Source organism: Macaca nemestrina, chromosome 17, assembly GCF_043159975.1.
Source record: "Macaca nemestrina isolate mMacNem1 chromosome 17, mMacNem.hap1, whole genome shotgun sequence".
NCBI classification, from domain to species: domain Eukaryota; kingdom Metazoa; phylum Chordata; class Mammalia; order Primates; family Cercopithecidae; genus Macaca; species Macaca nemestrina.
This window is the reverse complement of record NC_092141.1, coordinates 18,387,255-18,409,581: the sequence shown is the minus strand read 5'-3', so window position 1 is coordinate 18,409,581 and position 22,327 is coordinate 18,387,255. Positions and strand designations below refer to the sequence as shown.

At 53.9% G+C, this 22,327-nt stretch overlaps 1 protein-coding gene across 5 annotated transcripts; it reads right to left on the bottom strand.

The window, feature by feature from the left end:
- Nucleotides 1–543: 543 nt before the first annotated feature.
- On the bottom strand, nt 544–21,603 carry LOC105491055 (developmentally regulated GTP binding protein 2). Of its 5 annotated transcripts, XM_011757168.2 has the most exons (13): nt 21,426–21,601; nt 15,000–15,160; nt 10,246–10,335; nt 9,529–9,589; nt 8,899–8,989; nt 8,182–8,254; nt 7,958–8,048; nt 7,042–7,139; nt 6,630–6,706; nt 4,865–4,953; nt 3,811–3,869; nt 2,016–2,069; nt 544–1,357 (listed from the first exon to the last, which is right to left on the bottom strand). In XM_011757168.2, exons 1-13 carry the CDS (start codon nt 21,487–21,489, stop codon nt 1,271–1,273), a joined length of 1,095 nt encoding a protein of 364 aa, XP_011755470.1. In that variant the 5' UTR covers nt 21,490–21,601; the 3' UTR covers nt 544–1,270. The 5 variants fall into 5 exon arrangements, with proteins under 5 accessions (XP_011755470.1, XP_011755471.1, XP_070938553.1 ...); XM_011757169.2 differs by lacking the exon at nt 2,016–2,069 and having other exon boundaries at nt 21,426–21,602; XM_071082451.1 differs by lacking the exons at nt 544–1,357; nt 2,016–2,069 and adding an exon at nt 2,080–2,833 and having other exon boundaries at nt 21,426–21,603.
- Nucleotides 21,604–22,327: the final 724 nt, after the last annotated feature.

The following is a 22,327-nucleotide window of genomic DNA, read 5'->3' as shown; positions in this document are numbered from 1 at the left end:
GCATCCATCTCAATAGGCACACCTCCTCCAAGAAACCTTCCCCGCTGCTCAGAGGTCTTAAATCCAGGGTTTGCACTCACAAACTGTGCAGCCTACACCAGCTTTCGAGGGACAGCAGAATACTGTGGGGGGCCTGGCACACAGTAGGCACTCATCAAGCCCGTCAGCCCCTCTACTCCTGACTTCTGAGGCAACAGGAAAAGACCCACCACCTTGTTCTCACAGCAGAGCCTCCCTGCCAGCGCAGATGGTCACAAGGGCCTCCCGGGATGCTGCCCACCTTGAGAGCCAGGCCCCTCCGGAGGGGCCAGTCTGGGCCTGACACCCCTGACCACCAACCCCCTGGGCAGAGCCTGCCTGTGCCTGGGTGAGGAACCCTGCATTCTCCTTGCCTCCCAAGGCTTGCATCTGCCTTGGGGGCCCAGGCTCCACCCTCTCCGACCCCCAGGCCCACTGCTACCCCCAATGCCTGACCTGTGCCCACCTGACTCAACCTGGCTACTGTTCAGCACGTTAACAAAGTGTTCTCAGTCTGAACAGGAACCGTTTTCAATCCTTTATTTCAGAAAGGAGAGTCAGGAGAACTGGGGACTTAGAAAATACAGATCCTAAACTCAGAAGTCCCTGCCCCAGGCGTGCAGAGCCAGGGTCGTGGGGTTTTGTGCTGGGCAGGGGCTGCCCTGGGAGGGGGATATAGGGGGAGGCACTTTAAGACAGCCCTTAGGCTGTGAAGGGTGTCAGCTGGGCCTCTGAAGCCACTAACCTCTGGTTCCCATCATGGGGAGCCCTGTGTGGGGGACCCAAGGGGGCTTCCTCCTGGAAGGGCCCCCACCCCTAGTGTCAGAGAAGCTGGCACGAACTGAGGGAGTGAGGTGCCGTGACAGCAGCCACAGCCCCTGGGGACCCCGGCAGGCCCAGCTACCAGCCTGGCACTGAGCATGCCATCTGCTTTAGGCCCCGGCTGGCGGGCAGGTGGGCAACTTGCTCCCTCAGTGCAGGGGGCTGGCGGCACAGATGCAGGCTCAGCACTACAAACTCAAAACCCCTATGCGAGGGCTCAGTCTTATGGGAAATGCCTCCAGCCGAGCCCCTCTGCCCCGACACCCTCTTCATCTGCCTACTGAAGAAACTCCTGTAAATAGCAGAGACTTGAGGGACCCCTTCCTGGGGTACGTGTATTTGTATTTTTCTGTTTGGGTGTTTGTGTGTCCCAGTGGGACCAGCTCCCCAGGGAGAGGAGGCAGGTGGGCGGGAGGCCTGGTGGGCGCCGTTACTTCTTCACGATCTGGATGACGTCCTCGTGCTCCATGGTGTGGGTCAGCCCCACCCGCTGCGGACTGTACTTGGTGCTGGTGCCCTGGGTGAGGAATGGGGGCAGAAGGGTCACCTCAGCCTGGACTGGCCAAGGCCACGGAAGATATCCCCGGGTGTGTGTGTCCTGGGGGGGTGAATGCCATGGCGTAAGGTGGGGGCCTCAGGCAGCAGGACGTCCGCAGTGGTCTGACCATCCCTGATCTCAAAGGTAGGGGAGGGCCAGGCACAGTGGCTAATGCCTGTAATCCCAGCGCTTCTGGAGGCCAAGGTGGGAGGATCACTTGAGCTCAGGAGTTCGAGACCAGCCTGGGCCAGGTAGCAAAACCCCATCTCCATGAAAAATTAGCCAGGCATGGTAGTGTGTGCCTGTAGTCCCAGCTACTTGTGATGCTGAGGTGGGAGGATCGCTTGAGCACAGATATGAAGGCTGCAGTGGGCCATGATGGTGCCACTGCACTCCAGCCTGGGAGACAGAGCCAGACTCTGCCTCAAAAAAAAAAAAAAAAGAAAAAAAGCAAACACCAGAAAAAAGAAAGGGTGGGGAAGACCCATGTCTACCCTGGGTTGGCATGTACATTCTATGGAGGACAGACACACAGACATGCCAATCCCCACAGGAAGGACAGGAACACCACACAGAGAGTGTGAACGCCTTGCTCCATGCCTAACCCAGCCTGCTCGCCTTCCACCCAGAAACTCACCCACACCAGGGCGTACTTGAACTGGCTGGCGAGTGACCGGTGGATGCGGTGGCACTGGAGGACAGGAGAGAGAGTCAGGTAGAGGTGAGGCTCCCCATAACCCCATCCGAAGCTTGGCCACACATACAAAGCTCAGGACACAGGCTAAGAGGCAGCAGTTCCTGCGGCAGGTGCCCATAGTCCGGGCCTTGTGTAGAGGACTGACACGTGCTCAATTTGCACACAGCCACCCAATCACAGCTGCAGGTGGCCCTGCCATTCCCACTCCTGGTCTGCCAGCTATGGTGCCTAGTTAGGAATGTTCCCACAGCCACCAGGGGAAGGTCAGGGGCCTGGCTGCTAGTGGCCCTCTGCCTGCCTTGCCTGAACAGATGCTCCTTCAGAATGGGACAGGTGACAGCTTGGAGTCTCCCCGGCTTGGTCACCGTCTCTCACTCCTCCTGGCCCCACCTGTGGCCTGAAGCTTCCCACACATCATATCACCCCCAACTCCCAGGGCAGCGTATACCCTTGGTAGGGATGAAGGTCCCAGGGGTCCCAGAGGTCACATGAAACTGGAAGGAGACCCTGGAGGAGGCATCCAGCAATTGCCCCGAGAGTGTGGACCTCTGGTTGTCACGCTGACGGTGGCACAGTGGAGGGCGGTGGGGAGGGGACTCTGCAATTGTGCAATGTGACTCCTCTTCCCACATGCCCACAGGTCTTCCAGGCCCTGGTGGGAGACCCAACGCCTCAGCCCAGAGTCCCGAGGGCGGAGGCCAGCACCAGGCCTGCAGGAACACTTCCTTGACACAGATGGAAAGGTGGCTGATTCTGGTCTGCAAATGGGTTTTGTTTTACTCAGCTTGCCCAGCATTGCCACTTGTGAGTGACTGAAGGGATTCAGGAGGGTAATCGTGAGTCTCCTTGGCTCCTCCTGCTGTGACCTCAAGCCTAGGCCCTGAGAGAGATGGGACTTTGCCTGGCCTCATTTGTTTAATACCTCCAGGGTGGCACTCGGAGACCTGGGGCTGGGCTTGTGGAAGGAATGAATGCACAAGACCAGATTGCAGGCCCAGCCACCACTGTCCTAAGGGGCTGCAGGGACAGCTGGGTCTACAGTGTCCCTTGCCTACAGGATACAGATCTGGAGAAGAAATGAGCTTGAGGAAAACAACACCAGAAAAGCATCAGCCCAGGAGGACGGCCATGTGACCTGAAGCTTGACCACCATCTGTGCCTGCAGGGTCATGTTCAGGTGACAGAATCCTGGACAGGGAAAGGCAGCCTCTTGCTCCCTAAGCCCAGAGCACCTCCCCTGGGGCCTGTGCATGCCTGCTCCCCTACCTGGGATGCTCCCCACCCCAACTCCTCACTGCCAGACCTCCTAGTCCTACAAGCCAGCTCAGGTTGCCTCCTTGAAGCTGCTGTCCTGGCCTCTGTGTTGACCTGGCGCCACTCCCCACTCTCCTTGGATGCCTGAATGGCATGGGAGCAGGGTTACTGGCATCTATGCAGTGCCAGGCAGCATGCTGAGTGTCCTACATGCTGGACCTCGTTCAATGTGTCCTCCTGACTACCTGGGGGGGAGGGCAGGCAGCACACCCTGCTCACAGGAGAGGTCAGAGCCTCAGCACACAGCTAGGAAGGGGTGCTGCAGACGCAGCCCCAGGTTGTCCCACGCCAGAGCCTGCATTGACATCTGAGAGTGAGACCAGCAGAGCCTACCCCCAGCCCAGGGCACGTCAGGCAGAACAGAGTCCCAAGGGGCATGCAGAGCTCCCACCCCTTGTCACAGCAGGTCTTGTCAACTCACCACATGCTCCACCGAGGCCCCTTTCCGGAGAATGATGGCATCTGTGAAGTCCGGCCTCTCTGCAGGGCGGGGTGGGGAGAGTCAGCCACGTATCAGGGCCCACGCTGCCGCCTCGTGATTCTGCACGAGGGAAGAGCTGGCCACGGAGGCCCTTTCGGTCTCCTTGCCTTGGCCTAACCTCCCCCTGACATCCAGCATGCCCTCCACATAGATCCCTGTGCCATCTTCTACGAACCCGACCTTAACACAGTGACTCAAAACAAATCAAAACTCTAGGATTCCCAGTGCCTGCCACCCATCTGCCGTGACAGCACCGAGAGAGACCAGGACCTGGACTGAACGGGCAGGGTGCGAAGGGATGCTGGCGTCTAGCGAGGGAAGCTGCAGCTCACTCCTTGCTGCCAAGGTCAGGGTTGATGCAAACTGCTCCAAATTCAGCAGTTGGAACACCAGGGCGCGCGCGCGCGTGTGTGTGTGTGTGTGGGGTGTGTGTGTGTGTGTGTGTGTGTGGTGTGTGTGTGTGGTGTGTGTGTGTGTGTGTGTGTGTGTGGTGTGTGGTGTGTGTGTGTGTGTGGTGTGTGTGTGTGTGTGTGGTGTGTGGTTTGTGTGTGTGTGTGTGTGTGTGGTGTGTGTGTGGTGTGTGTGTGTGTGTGTGGTGTGTGTGTGTGTGGTATGTGTGTGTGTGTGTGTGGTGTGTGTGTGTGTGTGTGTGGTGTGTGTGTGTGCACCAGGAGGATGGGCAGGAGTCAGGCATGGGGACGGCTCCTGTGGATTCAGGTCCCTAATGCTCGTGCAGTGGGGCCTGTCACTGTGAGGGGAGGTCAGGAGGGCACTGACTGCTACAGCCAGTGGGGACCCCAAGGTAGCCTTGCCCCACCAGGGCACCCTCAAAACCAGCAGTGCCCAGCGCTGAGAAGGGAAAAGAGCTGAGATGTGTCTAGACAAGCCAGGCCAGAGCCAGTGCCGGGGTCTCTGGGCACCACACACTGGCCTGGCAGCCTTCTAGGGAGGATGAAGCTCAGCTTGTTGCTCAGCTACGTGCAGTGCAACTCACGTCCTCTCTTCTTGGTGTAGATGCAGGTCAGGGCCAAGTACTCCCAAAGCATCTCCAGCAGATAGTCCAGGTTCAGCTTCATGCCGCAGCTGCAAAGAGGCCAGTCAGGCAGGGGCCCCTGTGAGTTCAGAGGCTGAGGTCTCCACTTCTCACTATTGGAGGGGACAACCTCCACTGGCCAGGCAGCCCGCTGGTACCCACAGGGAAACAAGCCCATTACTCTGATGGCAGCTTGATGTTTCTGCTGCCAGTGCCTCTGGGCACCAATCATGGTCACACTCAACCAGGGTCAGCATCTCTCCTAGGGGCTGGCAAGCCCGTGCTCTGTGGAGGGTTGCAGCATGTGTGGTTGATGAAGGGCTGCCGTGGGGAGATTGTCGGGGGCTGTGATGGGACCATGGGCAAACGCTAAGAACCCTGACACCCCGAGTTCACTCCTTGTTGAGAGGAGCGATGGACTTCCAGGAAGTCCAGCAGGGATTTCAGCAAGAAGAGAGGATAACCAAGGCTCTGGAGGCACCAGGCCTGGGTGGACTGTGGCTTGAAGGTTTGCAGTGTGACCCTGAGCTGTGTCCTGACCTCTGTAGAGCTGTTCTAAGCACAAGCAGGTAAAGGTGTAGAGGCTCTCACGTCCTGAGGATGGCAGCCCCTCAAAGGCCTGGGACACAGCAGTGGGAGAGGAGCTGAGGCTGTGCTGTAGGACGGACACTATTCTCTGTGGTGGCTACAACCACCACAAAATGGTCCTTGTGCTCAGGCCGGGACCCTCATCCATCATTTGCACTGTCCAGCCTCTTGGTCCTCGAGCTCTCCGTACTGTCGGCCAAGCTTCACTGTGAAGCTGCAGAGCATCCGCTCCCAGCCAGGAAACCAGCAAAGTGGAGCACCTGAATCAGTCTGCCCCAAAGAGAAGCCTGCCAGGCTGTGGTGGCAAGTGAACAAACAGCCAGAGTGCAGGCAGTACCCCAGGGACCCACCCTGCAAAGGAGGTGGGCCTGAGAACATTAGTTCCCTTTTCCCCTTTGAGCTGTGGTCAGACAGAAGCCACACCTTCCAGAGCACCAGGAGAGGTAAGCTCACACCCAGGGCTTCTTGCGGGGACCTTGGTTCACTACTAAGTTAAGAAGCCTCTTTTTTTTTTTTTGAGATGGAGTCTCGCTCTCTCACCCAGGCTGCAGTGCAGTGGCACGATCTCGGCTCACTGCAACCTCCGCCTCCCGGGTTCAAGTGATCCTCCTGCCTCAGCCTCCTGAGGAGCTGGGACTACAGGAGCACGCCACCACGCCCGGCTAATTTTTGTATTTTTAGTAGAGACAGGGTTTCACCATGTTGGCCAGGATGGTCTAGATCTACTGACCTCGTGATCCACCCGCCACGGCCTCCCAAAGTGCTGGGATTACAGGCGTGAACCACCGCATCTGGCCTAAGTTAAGAAGCCTCTTAACCATTTAACCTTGGTTGATGAAATCCTTGTTTTCTTAACCAAAGTCCATAAGACATCACCCACCCTGCCCATGGCAATTCACAACTGGAACGGGCCAATGCCTCCAGCAGCTATGAAGGAGACCCTCCTGCAGTGTCTCCTGGGCCTCATGGACAAAGTGCTCCGCCCTGGGCAGGAAGTCATGGGCTCCATGAGGGCTGTGTGCTGCTGGAGGCTGTGCTGGCTTTTCCTCCTCCACAGCCAAAGTGGCTGGCAGGCCTGACAACTGGGGTCAGAACCCAGAGCAAGGACAGCAGAGTGGCAGGATGCCAGCGGCCTCACCTGATGACCACACTGTTGGGTTTTCGGGCCAAGCGGTCCACCTCTTCCATGGAGATCTGGTCGATTTTGTTATAAACCTGAGATTGAGAAGGTGGAGGCCGGTGCTGAGGATAGGAGCAAGGCATCCAGGAAAGGGCCCTCCATCGCCCTGTGCTGGCTGCAGCCCTTCCTTGGAGAGCTGAGTCTACGCCCTCCCTTCCTTTGCTGCCTCAGGGTAGGGAAGGCTGGGCTGGAACCCTGGTTTCAAGCTCTCCATGTCTGCAAGATTCAAGCAGCCACTGAGGTGAGGGGAGGGGAGGGGAGGGGAGAGCCTCAAACTCTTTCTGCTTCTCTCACAAGGCTCCGGGAGCTGAAGGAATGCATGTGGTGGAAAGGCCGAGTGGCCAGGCCAGGGCTCCCCTCCTGCACTTACATACAGGCAGGGCATGTACACCCGGTTGCCCACGATCACATCGATGAACTCGTCTGGGGAGCAGTCTTCTCGGAAGAGCACTTCTGCGTTGAAGATCTCTGAGGGGCTCCAATTAAGGGCAACCTGTGTACCAGCTGCCCCTGTCCCTCCTCAGCGGAGGGCCCCAAAGAGCCAAGCAGGAAATATGCTGGCCGCATGGGATCTTGGCAGTTATCTGCTTGTGAGGTTTTACAAGATTGTAATGCTTTGGAAGCCTTCTTTTCTCTTCCCCAGAGGGACTACAATATATAAAAGTTCCAATCAACACCGGGTTTTAATCTTGACAGCTAGGCAGGGAGAAAAATGTACCTGCTAGAATCCCCAAAGCCCCTCAGGGGAAGCCTGGGTTTTAGCACCAGGAGCATCTGAAAGCTGGTCGAACCCAGCTTCTCCTGTGCAGGACTCCAGTGGGGGCCATCCTGCCTCTGCTCACCCACCTCTGGCAATGAGGGGCTCACAGCTCACTCTAAGAGTTCTCCATATGCCAGACATAACTCTGCCTGAGGCCCCCTACCCTATCCCCAGGGCCCCAGAACCCAACCAGCCCCCAACCTTGCTTTAGAGGCACCATCCACTCCCCAGCTCTCCCTGGGGCTTCTCCAGGCTAGGAACCCTCCATCATCAGAGGCTGTTTCCCATGACATCTTTTTCTTCCAGATGTCATCTGGCTACCACAGTGCCCAGTACTCGGCGAGGAGCCAGGAAGCCATTGTCAAGTGCATGGCTGCAGCCCTGGCAATCTGGAGCTTGCCCAGAGGCTGGTCGAATGGACAGCGGGGGCAGTGGGGGTGACCTGCTGCCACCGTGCGCCACGAGTCCTCCTGTCTTGGTCAGTCCCCCCACTGCCCTCCCTCACGTGTCTTTCAGGGAAGGATACTGTATTCGTGCAGGATGAGCTGCACCAGCTTTTCCGAGCACTGGGTCAGCGTGACTGTTGAGTTAAAGGAGATGCCACCGCCTTTCTTGGGCTGAAAGAGGAGAGAGGGACGGGGAGAACTGCTAACCGAGGGGCCACAGCAATGGTCCCACAGCCTCAGTCGCCGGCCAATGCAGTCTCAAAACTGCCACACCCCTGGCCTGCAGGCCCGAGAGGTGCCTCACCTTGAAGTAGATGTTAGGCTTGTGCTTGTTGAGGCGGATGCCCACAGACTCCAGCTCCTTCTCCAGCAGAGACCTAGGCAGAGCACCCCATAAGCCCTTCACAGGCTGTCCACAGAGCCAGGCTGCACAGCTTCCCTGTTACGCAGGACATCACTGTCCACCCCGACAGAGACTGACTCTCTCCTCACCCCCTTCCCCAGCAACCCGGAGAACACTCCTTCCCAATGCCCCAGAGCTGCAGGGAGCTTCTAAACTCTGCCACAGTCGCAGAGGGAACCGGTCCGGTTTACAGTCGGCATGCACAGGCAAGTGGTGGAGCCCCCACGAGGTGACCACATGAGGGTACTCCTTCTGGTCCCAAGGAAGCAGGCCTGGTGTGCCCCTCTGCCAGGACGTGGGATGAACAATGCTTCTGTGCTTGGGGCTGGGCTTCTGGCAGGTTCTGGGCAGTGATGGGGCACCTGTGCCTCTGAACAGGAAGCAGAGCCAGGCCAAGCCCCTTGGCCCCCAGCCCCAAGACGCCTCTGTGCTGGCTGGACACAAGCCTTGAGGAGAAGACGCCACAGGCTGGGTGGTGTTGGGTTTAGTCTGTGAAAAGTCCTACCACTACTCTCACATGTGAGAGGGCCAAGCACCCACGGGCCGCCCAGTATGAGCTCAGGGACACATCGGCCCTCCCCAGACATGTGAGCCTGCCCCATGCCCCACCCTGCGGACCTCTGCACCTCTCCCTTGGTGGCATCCAGCATCATGATGACGACATCAGCTGTGCGTGCCACAGCGATCACCTGCCGGCCACGGCCTTTTCCTGGATGGGTGGGAGGGATGGAGTTACATACACGAACCCATGTGACCACTACCCAGCCCACGGCGCCCTGGACTCCTGTCCTTTACAGACCTACTACAGCCTCTGCCACATACCAGCACAAGCTGATTGATTTTATTGGCATTTTTCTTCAATCCACGTGTTTTGCTCACAGTTATTTCAGAAGAAAATCCGACACCCACCATCATAAAAGGAGTAACGGGATAATAACGGCTATCCTATGCCCACCCTTACCATGTGGCAAGCCCCAGGCTAAATGCCTGAAAACTATGCTGTAAATTAAGTATGATCATGCCCATTCTATAGCTGAGGAAACTGAAGCTTGGCTTAGAGATAGCCAATCACTTGCCCAAGATCACAAAGCTAGTTTGGTGCCAAGGATTTGAACTGGAACCTGTCTTTTCTGGAAAGTGGGATAACAGACCAGGGATCCAGAGTGATCTCCATGACAGCCACACCCAGTTTCAACAATCAGTAACAGAGCTCCATCCTGCCTCCCACACACCTGCCCTGCCTCCCACCTTGGGCTGCGCCTTCAATGATTCCAGGAAGGTCCAGGAGCTGGATGTTGGCGCCTTTGTACTAGGATGCAGAAGAGAAGAAAGGTAAGGCAAGGCTGGGCCTCCACTGGGAAGGTCCTGCCTGGATCTGGGACATCTGGAATGGCCCCAGGGCTCAGGGGCTTAGGGAAACCCAGGTGCAAACCTGTGGCCAAGCCCGAGCCTCGTCACCATCCCAGCCCAGTGCACACCACAGCCTATGAGCTGAGTAGCCACCTAGAGAGGGCTCAGGATCTCCCAGTCCCACAATACTCATGGCTGATGGTACCAGCACTTCACAAATAAATTGCGTCACTGTGGGAACTTAACGCCACAGCACCCAGCTGCCCAAAGCAAACACAGCCCAAGGCAGTGAAGCTTCATGGGGAGGCAGAAGGATACAGCCAAGCAGCAATTAGTGACTAGACCTGCAGTGGTGTTGGGGAGGAGATCTCGCACAGGAGGCGCCAGGCAGAGTAGCCACATGCTGGCCTCACCTCCTGGTTCCAGGCCCCACCAGGCATCTCTGGGGTCCAGCAGCTAGGATCCCCAGAATTGTCGGTGCTGGAGGGCAAAGCAGCTCAGTCCAGAGCCTATTCTGACATGGGGACATCCACTCTGACTCACACACGGCGGGCACAGGCACAAGTCCAAACACAAGCACACGTCCCTTCTCCTGGGCCCAGCACACACACTTACTTCAATGACCCCAGGAATACACGTCAGAGTGGTGAACTCATAGGACGCTGCCTCGCTGGCCGTGGAGGTCATCAGACTCAAGAATGTGGACTAGGAGAAAAGGAGGTCATTGCACTGAGGAGCCTTGTGTCTGGCCTTCTGGGAGAGGCCCCAGGGGCTGGAGGCCTGCAGGTGCAGGCAGCAGGAGGAGCCCCTCTCACCCTCGGCTCAGTGACCTAGATGGCTGCGAAGAGACCTCCCAGCCGGAGGGCTTGCCTCTGGCCCTGTCCTGGATGGGTCGGACATCAGAGGGTCTATCTGTTCCTTGGCGGCCTCAGGACTGTCTTGGGTAGAGGCAGGGATCTGGATTCCGAGGGGGTTCCCCACATACATCAGGAGCCTCCCCTAGCCCCACACAATTCTCCAGACTCTCCTGGCCCCAGAGAACTTTAAGCAGGTAGCAGTCCCATGGCACTCGTGGAACCAGTACCCAGACGTGCTATGCACCTAGGGAGGGTGTGAGGAGCTGTGCAAGGAGACGCCAATCTCCTGGGCTGAAGCAGAGACAGCTGACAGGAGAGGTGCCGCAGGGAGGGAGTGGGGAACTGGGAAGATGTGGATGTGACCACTCAGGCCACCATTCACTGTGGCTGGGAGTTGGAGAAACCTGGCTTTGAAACCTGCCTCTGCCGGGGTATCCTGGGATCGGGCAGGAAACTCCATACTCTCAGCTCAGGGTCTTTACATGTAGAATGGGCATGAACCCAGTCCCTCCCTCACAGGACTGCACAGGGATTAAAAAGGTAAGGACCGGGATGTGCCTCGCTCCGAACACTGTAACATCTCAGTGATAGATGCTGTGGCTGAGAAGGCCAGCCAAGCAGTGGGCAGAACCGGGGAGGGAAGAAACCCAGCCCCATGCCTCCTGCTCCATCCTAATCAGCAGGGCCCCAGGAACAAGAAGCCTGAGACTCTGAGTTGCAGGGCCAGCTATGCAGACCCTGCCTTCTGGCTGACTGGCAGGAAGACAGGGGCACACCTCCCCAAGGCACCCTTAGACCTCTCAAGCCCAGAATGTGGCATGCGATGGAAATACATCGAGTCCTCAAATCCAGAAATCCTCAGCCTTGGGGACCTCCTGGAAACCCAAGAACTGATGAAAACCTGGTGGAGTGGACAGGTATGGATAGACAGGGTGGCCCCAACAGGCAGGCAATGGCTGTTGAGACACCCAGCAACCAACCTTGGGGCGACTCCCTGATTCTGTCTGGCCCCTGTGAGTAAGAACTGGGCCCTCCCATGGTGGGAGAGCCTATACTCCCAAAAAGGCAGGTGGGATCTGCCACAGGCCCAGACTTCAAGGGTAACTAGAGCGGCTTCTCTATCAATCCCTCTCTCTCTGATACATATACCAATCATATAGGCAGACAGTACAACAAACAAAACGAAACACCGCCCAGCCTGCATGCAGCAAGCATTCAAGGAAAGGTAGCTGTTACCACCTTCCCCTATGCCTGGCCCAGAGCAATGGAAACTGGGTGTGGGCTCAAATTGTTCAGCTGAACTGAGTTAGAAGCTGCTCCCCGGCACCTGTCCAAGAGCTTTGGTTGTTGCTCACTTGGCCTATATTCTAGCAACCTCCCCGCTGTCCCACTTCCACCTTGCCCTGCTGTAGCCTGCTAGCTACACAACAGCCAGAGTGATTCTGTAAAAAAAGTAAGTCAGCGCCCAGATGGTGGTTTCTAATGCTATTCTCCAATCAAAGGAACCAGGGCTCCTTGGAGAAATGGCAGATTCTAGGCCAGGGCAGGGAATATACAAAATGAGCTTGAGGCATCTTGCAGTGTCAGAAAGTGAGCAAGTGCTGGAAAAACACAATGGCGGAAGTACATCAAAGAAGCCAACTAAAATAGCTCCGAAGTTAAAACCTTTTGAGCAGCAAAATAACATGGTATGTGTTTAGACCCCGAAGCACAAAGTAAACCCCACAAGTCCATACGGATATCAATAAATGATTGAATAAAACAAATGAATGGGAGAAGAGAGACACATCTCCCAGGCAGAAGAATTCCAAACAGTTTCTGTAGATGCTCCCCTCAAGGAGGCGATGGAATTGGGGCTGCACACAGTCACCTCCCTCCCCAAAGCGGTGTGGCAAGGGGAGAAGAGAGTATCTCATGGTGGAGAAACCTGACACACCTCAGCCAGGTGGTCAAGATCAAAATCAGCAGGGGTAAGTCATGTTGACAGTATGTGCCCTTCATGTGATGTGATAAAAATGGCACTTTACCTCTGTGGTCTTCCTTGCTAAACTATAACCCCAGATTAACCACAAAAAAAACACTGGACACACCCCAACTGAAGGACTTTCTTTTTTTTTTTTTTTTTTTTTTTGAGACGGAGTCTCGCTCTGTCGCCCAGGCTGGAGTGCAGTGGCCGGATCTCAGCTCACTGCAAGCTCCGCCTCCCGGGTTCACGCCATTCTCCGGCCTCAGCCTCCCGACTAGCTGGGACTACAGGCGCCCGCCACCTCGCCTGGCTAGTTTTTTGTATTTCTTAATAGAGACGGGGTTTCACCTTGTTAGCCAGGATGGTCTCGATCTCCTGACCTCGTGATCCGCCCGTCTCGGCCTCCCAAAGTGCTGGGATTACAGGCTTGAGCCACCGCGCCCGGCCTAACTGAAGGACTTTCTATAAAATATGGGAATGGTACTCCTTGAAACCATCAAGGTTATCAAATCAAGGCAAGTATAAGGAACTGTCTAGAAGAGCCTAAGGAGACATAACAACTGAACTGTGATGTGGGATCTCAGGACAGAAAAAGGACAGTGGGGAGGAGCTAAGGAAATCTGCATAAAACATGGACTTGAGGCAAGAACAGATCAACATTCATTGGTATAAAAGGTTAACTGCCAGGGAAAATGGGCGTGGGGTATATGGGAACTCTGTGCTACCTTTACAACTTTTCTGTAAATCCAAGACTATTCTAAAATAAAAAGTTTATTTTAGGCCGGGTGCAGTGGCTCACACCTATAATCCCAGCACTTTGGGTGGCTAAAGGGGGTGGATCACCTGATGTCAGGAGTTCAAAACCTGCCTTGCCAACATGGTGAAACCCCGTCTCTACTAAAAAAGGATACAAAACATTAGCTAGGCGGGTTGTCGCATGCCTGTAATCCCAGCTACTTGGGAGGCCGAGGCAGGAGAATTGCTTGAAACTGAGAGGCGGAGGTTGCAGTGAGCTGAGATCACGCCATTGCACTCTAACCTGGGCAACAAGAGTGAAACTACACCTCAAAAAACAAAAAACAAAAAACAAACAAACAAACAAAAAAGCTGATCAGACATATCTTGTTTCTGCTCAAAACTCTGCAATGACGTTTATTTTATGTCTCACATAAAAAGTAAATCACGCTGGGAGCGGTGGCTCACACCTGTAATCCCAGCACTTTGGGAGACTGAGGTGGGCAGATCACCTGAGGTCAGAAGTTTGAGACCAGCCTGGACAACGTGGTGAAACCCCATCTCTACCAAAAATGCAAAAATCAGGGGGTTGTGGTGGTGGGCACCCGTCATCCCAGCTACCCGGGAGGCTGATTGATAACTGCAAGTGCTTGAACTCAGGAGATAGAGGTTGCAATGAGCTGAGACTGTGCCACTGCACTCCAGCCTGGGTGACAGAGCGAGACTCCATCTCAAAAAAAAAAAAATAAACCAATATAGATTGTACACTAAACAGAGCAACTTTCAGAAGAAATCTTTTTTTTTTTTTTTTTGAGATGGAGTTTTGCTCGTTGCCCAGGCTGGAGAGCAACGGCACAATCTCGGCTCACCACAACCTCTGCCTCCCGGGTTCAAGCGATTCTCCTGCCTCAGCCTCCCGAGTAGCTGGGATTACAGGCAAGCGCCACCACGCCTGGCTAATTCTGTATTTTTAGTAGACATGGGGTTTCTCCATGTTGGTCAGGTTGGTCTCGAACTCCTGACCTCAGGTGATCCGCACCCCCTCGGCCTCCCAAAGTGCTGGGATTACAGGCATGAGCCACCGCACCCAACCGAAGAAACCTAAAAACTCCACAGTTTCATTTTTCAGTCCAAGCCAGGGTCCTTCCGGCCACCCATAAGCCCCTATCCTCTCTGTCTTCTCCCCTCCTGGTGCTCCTCAGGGAGCCACCTGGGCCTCCCTGGACACACTAAGCGAGCGCCTGACTAAGGGCTTCTGTGCTGACTGTTCCCTCTGTCTGGAATGTTCTCACCCAGGACTCTGCAAGCTCCCTCACTTCCTTCAGGCCCATGCCCAAATACTCACACGCCAGAGAAACCTGCCAGGACCTGTAGTAACTAGCAGACCTTCGCCCTGCCACTCACCAGTCCACGCTCCTCACTTGATACACCTCATCTTCACTTATTTACTGTCCTTTCTCTTCAAGAATGGGAGCTCTATGTGGGCAGGGACAGAGCTCTGTCTCATTCGTGCTATGTCCCCAGTCCCTGGCATAGTGCCCAGCACATGACACCACTCAAGATACACACTCGAGAAGTATTTGTTCGTGATGCCTGAGTTGGAAGACCAAGTAGGGCTACATCTGCTGGCAAGAGGAAAGAGTGTCCTCCACGTTAGGATGATAAAGGGCTGGGATCTGACCCTGGGGGAGTCCAGGTTTTCTGTGTCCCCAGAGCTAAGCAGAAAGGCAGCGAGGAGAGCCTGGATGGTCACCTGATTGAAAGATGACTTCCTGCTTTCCTCCCCGAGGCCCACGCTGACCATCACTGACCTTACCCACAGAGGGAAATCCAATCAGTGCCACACGGGCATCGCCCGACTTCATGACATCGAAGCCCTCTCCTTTGGACGAGGCTGATTTGGACGGTTCCAGGAGCTGGGCCCGATACTTGGCGAGTTTAGCTTTCAGCAGGCCCAGATGATACTCAGTGGCTAAAGGATGGAAAACAAGACAGAAAATGAGTGGCCAGGGTGTCCAAGCCCAGGGGTCAGGCAGGGCCCACACGCCGCCAAGTACTGGCTGGGAAGCAACTGCTGTCAAGGAGATCATGAGAAAAAAAAAAGCCACCCTTCTGCTTAAAAGGCTCCCTTGGCTTCTCAATTCATTTAAAATAAAACCCAGTCTCTTAGGCCGGGAGCAGTGGCTGACACCTGTAATCCCAGCACTTTGGGAGGCCGAGGCAGGTGGATCACCTGAGGTCGGGCGTTTGACGCCAGCCTGACCAACGTGGAGAAACCCTGTCTCCACCAAAAACACAAAATTAGCTGGGCATGGTGGTTCATGCCTGTAATCCCAGCTATTTGGGAGGCTGAGGCAGGAGAATTGCTTGAACTCAGGAGGCAGAGGTTGCAGTGAGCCTAGATCGTGTCATTGCACTCTAGCCTTGGCAAAAAGAGTGAAACTCCATCTCAAAAATAATAAAAATTTAAAAATCCCATCTCTTTGTTGAGACCTCACCACCCTACTGAGAACCAATGGTTCTCAACAAAGGTGGCACCGCTCCCTGCGGGGCATTCTGGAAATTCTGGGAGATGTTTTCTGTTCACTTTGATGGTGAAGTCATCATTGGCATCTACTGGGCAGGGGGCAGGGAAACCAGCTGCCCTATTAGGTGAGTCAGCCCTGCGTAGCCAAGGAGAATTGTCCCAAGTCCATGACTTGTGACATCCTAAAGGCATCTACAAAGGGAAAACCTGGGTTAGGATCGCCAGGCCTAGAACCTAGCTCTGTTTATGTATAAACACAGGACATTTTGTACAGTGTTAATAGACATTGAAATGTCCAGGAACACAACTATTGTATACGAAGGGAATACTACGTCATGCTTTGTCTGAAACTTTACCTCGAGCTGCTCACTATTCAGGGATCCCACGCTGCCATGGCAGCACCTCTTGGGGCGTAACTTAGTGGCCAACACAACGCACCTGCATTGTGGCTGTCCCACCCCCAGTGATTCCACTGCTTCAAGGTAACTTCGTTAGATCCTGGCAGCACTCCGGCATTTGCGTATTTAAATAAATACCATTTTCATTATAAATTACTTTCCTTTTTCTTCTTCTCCTTTATATTATTAGGGTATTACATTGTTTTTTTTCAAATTCTGTGGGTACAGAAATTATATTACTGATGAGGACTTTCATTTCAGGACTGTAAATGGTGTTACAAACTCTTTGCTCTAAAACGAGGCCGTGGTTGAGACTGAGAACCAGGACCCTATGTGACCTGGCTCCTGGCTACTTCAACGCACTCTGCTACATTCCAGACACAGTGGCTTTCTCCTCTCTCTTTTTTTAAAGAGATGAGGGTTTCATTCTGTCACTCAGACCAGAGTTCAGTGGCACAATTATAGCTCACTACAGCCTTGAACTCCTGTCTCAGCCTCCTGAATAACTAGGACTACAGGCATGTACTACCAGGACTGGCTAATTTAAAAAATTGCTTTTGTAGAGATGAGGTGTTGCTATGTTGCCCAGGTCTTGAACTCCTGGCCATAAGCAATCCTCCTGCCTCAGCCTCTCAAAGTGCTGGGATTACAGGTTGAGCCACTGGGCCTGGCCTTTCTTTTTTTTCTTTTCTAGAACATGCTGACCTCATGCCTTCCTTGGGACCTTCACACTGGCGATTCTCTCCATTTCAAAGAGATCTTTCTGGAGCTGGCTCCTTCCCATCATTTGAGGTGCAGCTCAAACGTCACCTCTTCAAAGAGGCCTCCCCTGCCCAGTCTCAGAGGGTGGTGTCCTACAGAGGTTGACAGCTTGTGTCAGAACTCCACCCTGCAATTACTGGGGCCGTTTTACTTTGGAAAAGTTAGTTTTCTTGTGCATCAGTTTCTTAAACTGCAAATAGGTTTTTTTTTTTTTTTTTTTTTTTGAGACGGAGTCTCGCTCTGTAGCCCAGGCTAGAGTGCAGTGGCCAGATCTCAGCTCACTGCAAGCTCCGCCTCCCGGGTTCACGCCATTCTCCGGCCTCAGCCTCCCGAGTAGCTGGGACTACAGGCGCCCACCACCTCGCCTGGCTAGTTTTTTGTATTTCTTAGTAGAGACGGGGTTTCACCGTGTTAGCCAGGATGGTCTCGATCTCCTGACCTCGTGATCCACCCGTCTCGGCCTCCCAAAGTGCTGGGATTACAGGCTTGAGCCACCGCGCCCGGCCTGCAAATAGGTTTATTAACAGTATTAACTTCTTAGGCAGATTTCTTTTTTTTTTTTTTCTTTTTGAGATGGAGTCTCGCTATATCGCCCAGGCTGGAATGCTGTGGCGCAATCTCAGCTCACCGCAACCTCCACCACCAGGGTTCAAGCAATTCTCCTACCTTAGCCTCCCGAGTAGCTGGGACTACAGGCACACACTATGATGCCCAGCTAATTTTTTGTATTTTTAGTGGAAATGGGATTTCTCCCATTATATATATTATATATATATATCAAAAATATATAATTTCTCCATGCTGGTCTCAAACTCCTGATGTCAGGTGACCCACCCACCTCGGCCTCCTAAAATGCTGGGATTACAGGTGTGAGCCACGGACAGTCTTGCTGGTATCAGGCTGGAGTGCACAGGTGTGATCTTGGCTCACTATAACCTCCACCTCCTGGGTTCAAGAGATTCTTCTGCTTCCTCCTCCCGAGTAGCTGGGACTACAGGCTGGTGCCACCACGCCTGGCCAATTTTGTAGTTTTAGTAGAGACGGGATTTCACCATGTCGCCCAGGTTGGTCTCGAACTCCTGACCTCAAGTGATCCATCCACTTCGGCCTCCCAAAATGCTGGGATTACAGACGTGAGCCACTGTGCCTGACCATACTTCAGCAGATTTTTGATGGTGGAATAATGGAGAAGTTTTACAGAAAGCACTAAGAACATCGCTTAGCACACAGTAAGCACCTAATAAAAGTTGGCTATAATCTACAGTAAATTCCGTCCTTCCCCAGACCCCTTCCTGCCTCGTGAGCCAGTTTACTGTCTTCTGAAGTCTGAAAACTATCTTATTTCTTTACTTCCCTGACTCTGGTAGGTCAGGAAATGGGACTGGATCCCCAGCTTCCAGCACAGGGCCCAAGCACACAGGAAATATTTTGCCAAGTGAATGTGTGAATTGATAGCAATGAGAAAGGGTCAAGAATGGGTTCTGCAGCTGGGCATGGTGGCTCACACCTGTAATCTCCAACACTTTGGGACGCCAAGGAGGGAGGACTGCTTGAGGCTGGGAGGTCAAGACCACCCTGGGCAACACAGTGAGACTGTGCCTCTACAAAAAATGTAACAATTGGCCGGGCGCGGTGGCTCACACCTGTAATCCCAGCACTTTGGGAAGCCAAAGTGGGCGGATCACCTGAGGTCGGGAGTCCGAGACCAGCCTGACCAACATGGAGAAACCCTGTCTCTACTAAAAATACAAAATTAGCTGGGCGTGGTGGTGCACACCTGGGAGGCTGAGGCAGGAGAATCGCTTGAACCTGGGAGGCGGTGGTTGTGAGCTGAGATCGCACCTCTGTACTCCAGCCTGGGCAATAAGAGTGAAACTCTGTCTCAAAAAACAAAAAACAAAAAACAAAAAAAAAAAAAAAGAAAAGAAAAAAATATATATATATGTAAAAATTAGCCCGGTGTGGTGGTGCACACCTGTAGTCCCAGCTACTCGAGAGGTGGAGGTGGGAAGATTGCTTGAATGCAGGAGTTTGAAATTACAGTGAGCTATGATCACACCACTGCACTCCAGCCTGGACAACAGAGCAAGACTATCTCAAAAAAAAAAAAAAAAAGGATTCAGTGTCAGTTAGGTTCACATGGCCCTTCCTGTCATCCCAGCTCCTAAAATTCTGAGCATATCTGAAGGGAAGGACTAGGTCTTAATCACCTTTACATCTCCTTTGTCTACCACAGCCAAAGTAGCAGCATCTCTAGCCTCCCTGTGACTTTCCTTGGGCCTTACAGGTAATATTCCACACAGCAGCCAGAGGGAACTGTTTTTTTTGTTTTTGTTTTTTTTTTGAGACGGAGTCTGGCTCTGTGGCCCAGGCTGGAGTGCAGTGGCCGGATCTCAGCTCACTGCAAGCTCCGCCTCCCGGGTTTATGCCATTCTCCTGCCTCAGCCTTCCGAGTAGCTGGGACTACAAGCGCCCGCCACCTCGCCCGGCTAGTTTTTTGTGTTTTTTTTAGTAGAGACGGGGTTTCACCGTGTTAGCCAGGATGGTCTCGATCTCCTGACCTCGTGATTCGCCCGTCTCGGCCTCCCAAAGTGCTGGGATTACAGGCTTGAGCCACCGTGCCCGGCCCAGAGGGAACTTTTAAGACAGAAGTCAGAATAGCCCCTCCCCTGCTTAGCACCCTGCACCAGCTCCCACTGCCTTAGAACACAACCCAGAGTCTTTCCCATGACCTGTGGCTCTGCATGATCGACCCCCTCCTGTCCCATCACTGCACCCCACCCTAGTCCTGTTGATCTGTAAACAGCCAAGTTTGTTCCTGCCTCAGGGCCTTTGCACTAGCTGTTCTTTCTGCCAGGAACACTCTTCTCCCAGATGTTTGCATGACCAGTTCCTTCTTCTCATTCAGGTCTTAGTTGAAACGCCCCATCCTCATGGTGGTCTTCTCTATCATTTCACCTAAGCAGGCCCAATCCCCAGCCCCTCCCCACCCCTAATACTCTGCTGTATCACCCTGGTTTGTCTTCATAGCACATACTGCTGGCTGACATTGTTTTATTTATTTTATTTCTAGTTTTCAGACTGTCAACTAGAAGGTCAGATCTGAGGGCTGGGATATGCCTGCTGTGTTCACTGCTTTAACCACAGTGCCTAGCACATAGTAAAGGCTCAGGAAAGATCGGCCGGGCATGGTGGCTCACGCCTGTAATCCCAGCACTTTGGGAGGCTGAGGAGGGCGGATTACCTGAGGTTAGGAATTCAAGACCAGCCTGGACAACATGGCGAAACCTCCTCTCTACTAAAAAAATACAAAAATTAGCTGGGTGTGGTGGTGCGTGCCTCCAGCTACTTGGAGACGGAGGCAGGAGAATCGCTTGAACCTGGGAAGCAGAGGTTGCGGTGAGCCCAGATGGCGCCACTGCACTCCAGCCTGGGTGACTGAACAAGACTGTCACAAACAAACAAACAAACAAACAAACAAACAAAAAAGATTTACGGAAGGAATGAGTCATAGAGGGCCCTCAACTCCTCGGCCTTCAAACCTAAATGGAACCAAGGGAAGGCAGACACTGGGACCAGCTATCTGGTGTTGCTTGCTTCCTTCTCCCACAAGCCTGAATGGCTAGCTACTAGCCTGGCCAATTGCTTCTCCCATTACTCTTCCATACCCACCTTGTGATCTAGACTGCTCTGTCCCATGAACACATCATGCTCACTCCCATGTCTTTGTCTCAGTAGTGGCCCCCACCTGGGAAACCCTCCCAACAACCAGCTCAAGTCCCACTTCCTCCTAGTGTCATCATTCTCTCCTAATCTCTCTTCTGTGAGCTCCTCCAGCCCTTACATTCTAAAGTCCAGATTTGAGGCTTCATTATCTATTATCTATGTTGGGGTGTTTACTTTAAATACTGAGTGCTTACCATGTGCCCAGTGCTTTGTAAAGGCCATCTAATTTAACTCAGCTGTGTGCTAAGATGGAGCAGGAAAGTATCACCCCATTTACAGATGAAGACACTGAGGCTCCAAGAAGTGAAGTGACTTTCCAGTGTTTTACAGAAGGTACGTGGTGGACCTGGGGTTCAAACCCAGGCCTTCCAGACTCCAGAGTCCTGATTCCCTTGCTCCAGTGGGCTCTCAGCTACTGAGTGAGGCTGTTCCTGAGAGGTCTCCTCTTGTACTTCCCAAAACAACAGGGGAGACCACCAAAGCCCCGGGCCCAGCCATCAGGAGACTGGGGTTTGAACCCTAGCTCTGCCTCTCTCTGGGTCAGATGGGTCAGATGCTTGCTCTGTGAGCTGGGATTACTCTACTTGGACACACGGTCTAGGACTGATCAGATCTTTTGGGGGCCGTTTGCAGTCAGACCTGGGTGTGAGACCCGCTCCCGCCTGGCCCTGCCTTGGGCGCGCAGGCCGGCCTCGGCACTTGTCTGGCAACTTCTCCGCGGCCTCGGATCTTGTCCCAGCATTACTGCTGGAGTTGTTCCCCCATTTTACAGACAGGAAAACTGAGGCGGGCAGAAAGGAAGGCCCCGCCCGTCCGGCCCTCACCCTTGTTCTTCTGCGTCCGAGCGATCTCCTTCTCGATCTCCGAGATCTTCTCTAAGATCCCCATGGCGGCAGCAGAGCTGGGCGCACAGACAGCGGCTGCGGTGGCACCGGGAATTCCGCTCTGACGGCGGCGACAGAGGAGCGTGCGCCCGGAAGTCAAGGAGAACAGCGTTCTCGTGGGCGCCTGGTGCTCCGGCATTCAGAGTCCGAGCGAGCCAAGTTGCCAGACACTATCGGTTCCGCCCGCTGGACCGGCCAGGCTGTGGACCTCTGGGAAGGGCGGGGGCGGGGCCGGGCCATACGGTACTGGCCCACGGCTAGGCTGGCCGGAGCAAGGAAGGAAGAGAGGGAATCTGCTGGTGATGAACCCTGAACTGCGAGTCCCTGCGCGCAGCTGACTGGCAGTATAAGGAAAAGGGTCTGAGTCGAAAGCCTGGTGGCTCTCATTTTATACTATAAATGGAGGTGTCCAATCTTTTGGCTTCCCTGGGCCACATTGGAAGAATTGTCTTGGGCCACACATAAAATACACTAACACTAATGATAGCTGATGAGCTTTAAAAAAATCGCCAAAAAAGTTAATGTTTTGGCCGGGCGCGGTGGCTCACGCCTGTAATCCCAGTACTTTGGGAGGCCAAGGCAGGCGGATCACCTGAGATTGGGAATTCGAGACCAGCCTGACCAACATGGAGAAATCCCGTGTCTACTAAACATACAAAATTAGCCGGGCGTGGTGGCGCATGCCTGGAATCCCAGCTACTCGGGAGGCTGAGGCAGGAGAATTGCTTGAACCCGGGAGTGGGAGGTTGCGTTGAGTGGAGATCGTGCCATTGCACTCCCGCCTGGGCAACAAGAGGGAAACTCTATCTCAAAAAAAAAAAAAAAGTTCAATTTTTTTTCTT